The sequence below is a fragment of the Penicillium arizonense genome (assembly GCF_001773325.1).
Source record: "Penicillium arizonense strain CBS 141311 chromosome Unknown PENARI_contig180, whole genome shotgun sequence".
Taxonomy (NCBI): Eukaryota; Fungi; Ascomycota; class Eurotiomycetes; order Eurotiales; family Aspergillaceae; genus Penicillium; species Penicillium arizonense.
Genome location: NW_019173457.1, coordinates 1 through 5,604, shown reverse-complemented (window position 1 = coordinate 5,604; position 5,604 = coordinate 1). Strand labels below are relative to the sequence as shown.

Genomic DNA, 5,604 nt, shown 5'->3' with positions numbered 1-5,604 from the left:
GCCGGCATTGGTACCACTAAAACGGGATACTTAATTCGCTTCAAAGACTCAGGGTCGGCCGAAGCAGCCCGCAACAACACTGAATGGTTGAATGAGCTAGGAAACAACACAAAGCTGGTCAAGCCGCGGTTCGGCATCGTCGTACACCGCACCCCGACAGAGAACTTCGACCTAGAGAATGCGAACTCTCAAGCCATTCAAAGAATTATGGAAGAAAACGACCTAGCCGACAAAGGCTTCCAAATCGAAGAGTTGGCATGGCTTAAGCGGAAAGATAAAGTTCTGGGGAAGTTTGCGTCGCTTGGTATCTGGTTTGACTCTGCAGAAGGAGCCGAATACATCCTCAACAATGGTCTTCTTGTTGGACAAAGATATATCGGTAGCGTGGAACGCCGCGAAATCAAGAAAAAGAGGTGCTTCCGATGCCAACGTTTCGGTCACTTAGCATGGTCGTGCAAGGAAACACCACGCTGTGGACATTGTGCAGGTCAACACGAGCGGCAACGATGCCCCCCAGGGATCAGGGCTAGATGCCTGGATTGTAGCGGCGAACACCCAACTGGTGACCGACAGTGTGCTACACCCGCAACTTCCAACCCCCATCAATGTTAGAAACGAACCTGCGCATACTACAGTTGAACATCATGAAGTCGGGACCTAGGATGGAAGCACTCATCAACGACCACCAAACCCAAAACTTGGATGTACTTCTGATCCAAGAACCCTCGATCACCACCTACCAAACACATGTCAACCACAGCGCCTGGCGGCTATACCGACCAACTCTCGAGACTGACGCAGATCGATTCCGGAGTCTAATCTACGTCAACCAGCGAATCTCAACGTCTTCACACCGGCAGATTCTTTGCGACCACCCAGATATTGCGGCCGTCAAGATCTGGACAGCCGACACTCAACTCCTCCTCTTTTCTATTTATATCCCATCTGTCCCGCTGTGTACGCCGGATGATGCGTCGCCAGGACCAGCATTCACCGCCATCCAAAACACGATCACAGCTGCTCTACGCGATGGTCGACGATCCACAAGTGTGGTTCCCGCAGGAGACTTTAACCGCCATCACCCAACCTGGGGCGGTAACCACATCCAACCGCGACTTATCGAAGAAGCAAGCGATCTTATCACCTTCTTCCAAGCCAATGGCCTATACAGCTGCCTCCCCCGGGGGACAGCGACATACTGGGCTCTGAATGACCCCGGGAGGAACTCCACTATTGACCAGACGGTGACGAACCGACCAGACCTACTCATCAAATGCCATCTCTACCACGACAACTACGGGTCGGACCACCGTGCCACGTACTCGGAATGGAATCTGAAAGCTCAGTGTAGGCCCGCTACCAAGGTAAGGAAAGCGTTCGACCGGGCGGAATGGAACAAGATCGGCCAGGAGGTGTTGCGGCAAATCGGTCCGTGGAAGGAAATCAAAACACGACCAGCACTAGACGAGATAGTGCAGAAACTCATAGAAGCAACAAATGCAGCCGTCGATCGGTATACGCTTGATGTACGCCCGACTCCATATTCCAAGCGATGGTTTACTCCGGACCTCAAGGTTCAACAAACCAAGGCCAACCAGCTTCGCCGAAAATGGCAGGAATCCTGTGCCCAAATTGGACGAGAACATTCTTCATCTATAACACTCTTCCGAGAGATGCAAGAAAAACGCCGGGCGTGGACCCGGACCATTGAGAAAGCTAAAGCATCACACTGGAGACAATTCCTTGACGAGGCAGGGGAAGGGAAACTTTGGAAAGCGGCCACGTACATGAAACCCCGAGATGCCTGGGGGTGTACCCCAGCGCTGCAGGTCGGTACGTGCGAGCTTACTGGGAATGAAGAGAAAGCGCAGGCCTTCCTGGACTCGTTCTTCCCCGAAATGAATACGCCCTGCGACAGTCTACCAACCTTAACCCCGCTGGAGCTTCCGTGGCAACCCATCACTGAGCTAGAGATCCAACGATCTCTAAAAGCCGCTAAAGGAACCACCGCACCGGGAGATGATAATCTGCCGATGCTCGTGTGGAAACAACTATGGGTATACCTAAAGGGCATCATCACCAACATTTTCAACGCATGTATGACTCTAGGCTACCATCCCAAGCAATGGCGGAACGCGAAGATCGTGGTGCTGAGGAAGCACGGAAAGCCAGATTATTCAGTCCCTGGAGCCTACCGCCCGATCTCACTCCTCAACACGCTAGGCAAGCTTCTCGAGGCAGTAGTAGCCCGTCGACTTTCATATCTCACAGAAAAGCATGGCCTGCTACCGGACACCCAATTCGGTGGGCGCCCGGGAAGAACCACTGAACAAGCTTTGCTGGTACTCTTGAACGCGATCGACCGGGCGTGGTACAAAAATAAAGTGGTTACTCTCGTTTCATTCGACCTAAAAGGAGCTTTTAACGGGGTCAACCAAACGAGTTTAGATGCTTGCCTGCGGGCTAGGAGGATCCCCGCAGTTGCAAGAAAATGGATCGCAAGTTTTATGAGTGACCGCTATGCTAGCATAGGATTCGACGACTTCCGCACAGAGTTAGCACCACTAGCGAACGCTGGACTCGCACAAGGATCACCACTCTCCCCGATTCTGTTTACATTCTTCAACTCCGATCTAGTCGACCAACCTGTCACCTTTCATGGTGGCGCATCAGCCTTTATCGACGACTACTTCCGCTGGCGAGTAGGACGCTCGACAGAGGAGAACCTAGCCAAGATACAGTCCGAAGATATCCCCCGCATCGAAACGTGGGCGCGGCGAACTGGGTCCTGCTTCGCAGCCGAGAAGACCGAACTCATTCACCTGACCCGAAAAAGGGGAGAACACTTGCAAGGCCATATTATCGTGAATGGCACGACCGTCAAGCCATCGCCCATAACTAAGCTGCTAGGCGTGATCTTCGACCAGGAGCTGAGATGGAAGGAGCATGTGCAACAAGCTACCAAACGCGCAACCAAAGTCACTATTGCCTTGAACGGATTGCGACACCTTCGCCCAGAGCAGATGCGACAACTCTACCAGGCATGTGTAACACCAGTAGTAGACTATGCGTCAACGGTCTGGCACGACCCACTGCGAGACAAGACACACCTCCGACAGCTGAACACTATACAAAGGACTTCGCTGATCCGGATCCTGTCAGCATTCAGAACAGTAGCCACCACGACCTTGGAAGTAGAAGCACACGTTCTCCCCACCCACCTGCGTCTCCGCCACCGAGCCCAGAGGACCATCGCTAGCCTCCACACTTTACCACGGGATCACCCCATCTGGAGTGCGCTCTCACGAGCCCAGAAACGCAGGGATAATATCGGCTCGTACGCTCGCTTCCCGCTCGCGGAAGCGATGAAAACCATGAATATCGAAAGGCTAAACGAATTGGAAATCATCGATCCACGACCACTACCGCCGTGGCGTCTCGATCCCTTCGCTGAGATTGAGATCGGGTCTGATCGCGAGACAGCGGCACAGAAAGCCGAGACCACTCGCTCAACATCCGACGTTGTTGTCTACTCTGACGCCTCTGGTCGACAGGACTACCTAGGCGCTGCTGCTGTAGCACTCGACAACAACCAAGAGATACTCGAGGCGCAGCAGGTCCAAGTAGGACCGATGAGCCGCTGGTCTGTCCACGTAGCGGAGCTCATAGGCATCTTCTACGCGATTAGTGTAGTGTTCAAGATCGCCCACCAACACTTGAGAACAGCAGATAGACAACTGACAGCGACAATCCTGTGCGACAGCCGGTCCGCCCTGCAGGCGGTTCAAAGCGCGAGAAACAGATCAGGACAACGCATCGTTCACGCAATCCTCCAGGCTGGCGCCGAGGTTCTAGCGGCGGGAATCGCACTCCGCCTACAATGGTTGCCAGGGCATTGTGACAATCCTGGAAACGACGCTGCAGATCGATTAGCAAAGGACGCCGCCAGCCCAGGCAAAACCCATCCTTTCCGCCCGCTCCTCACCAGAGAGAGGGCGTTCATCCGTCGGAACATCTACTCTCAGTGGGAACAAGAATGGAAATCATCCACCAAGGGTGGTCATTTACGAAAGATCGATAACACCCTGCCAGCAAGCTATACTAGGAGGCTATACGGGAACCTGCCGAGAAACCGCGCGTACCTGTTGACACAGCTGCGCACGGGCCACAACTGGTTATCCAGCTACCGCAAGAGTGTTGGTTATAGTGACGACGACCAGTGCGCATGCGGCGCACAAGAAACAGTCACCCATGTGCTGGTGGATTGCCCGAACTTGAGGGAACCTCGGAGAGAGCTAAGGAGAGAAGTTGGAGACGCGTTTAATAGCGTGTCGAGCCTGCTGGGAGGCTCAAAACAAGGTGAGAAAGGTAAACCAGACACCGTCTCGCGAGCCAGGACGGTCAAAGCCGTGCTGGACTTCGCCGAGGCGTCACAACGGTTTCGGAGTCGCGCGCCACCGGGGGCAGCCTAACAATGGGAACGGCAATTAGGCCACGACAGGCCTTGACGACGCTCTAAGTTCGTTTTCAGGAAGTGGAACACTCTACATGTACGTACACAGATATATATAGTAGTGGTATCCTGCATATCGTTCGCGAGGGGTCAGGGTAAATGATTTCACACACACACACATACTGTATAGATTTCTGGTCTTCGCGGTTGGTGCCAGTTTTGCGAATTCATTTGCAAAGTGGAAGTCGTCTTTTAGAACCGTCATGCCATTCGAAATAGAGAATCACGCACATGTCAGTTAAGTGGCCAAAATAGTAAAGTACAATGCCAGCCAGTGATGACTGGAAGACTAACTTGGGAGCTTGCGAGGTCCGCATTCTAAAATCACCACCGAAAATGGAGCAAGCCGATTGCCCAGAATTTTGTCGTAGAGATGTAAGTCTGGAATTGTCTACAGTAACAAAAGAACATACTACATCACGCACAGTGCTTTGCTCTATGAACCAATGCGGTATAATGTTTTCGACAGTTCCATACCGAGGGTGCTAGTCTGGCTGATTCAACAAGACGTCACTGAGCTCTCCCAATTCATCACTCTCCCTCAATTCATCACTCTCCCTCAATTAATCACTCTCCCTCAATTCATCACTCTCCCTCAATTCATCACTCTCCCTCAATTCATCACTCTCCCTCAATTCATCACTCTCCCTCAATTCATCACTCTCCTCAGTTCATCACTTACGTGCCGCAGTCACTTTCTCGGTACGTTCGGTATCAATAATCTGCGTAAGCGATCGAAGTTTTCCTATCTCTCTGGACGTCTACCAGGCAAAGGCCCTCCAATTCATCAAATCTGCTGGGCAGACCAAGACAATACAGCCATTTAGTACTCCCAACCATATGATTGAACAAATCATCTTATCCATGAGCTACAAGCCTTTATAGCATGGATTGAAACAAGATTGAACCTTCCATGTCAGTACTATTAGACAAGTTTTGACCAAATGGAATCCATAGTGCCATAGTGATCCAAGTGGGTCAATCATAATACGGAGAAACGGTTCATGACTGAAACATACGTGTTTCGAACATACCTTCACCAGGTGTAAATTTCCGCAATTGTGGCTCGTCGTAATTTACTGTGGCTGTGC

At 51.9% G+C, this 5,604-nt stretch overlaps 1 protein-coding gene across 1 annotated transcript; it reads left to right on the top strand.

The window, feature by feature from the left end:
- Window positions 1–48: 48 nt before the first annotated feature.
- On the top strand, window positions 49–4,217 carry PENARI_c180G01925 (uncharacterized protein; the record flags this gene model as incomplete). Its single annotated transcript, XM_022638093.1, has 3 exons — window positions 49–384; window positions 446–574; window positions 636–4,217. Coding segments are annotated over 3 exons (4,047 nt in total), but the record flags the coding sequence as incomplete, so codon positions are not given.
- Between the last annotated feature and the right edge of the window lie 1,387 nt (window positions 4,218–5,604).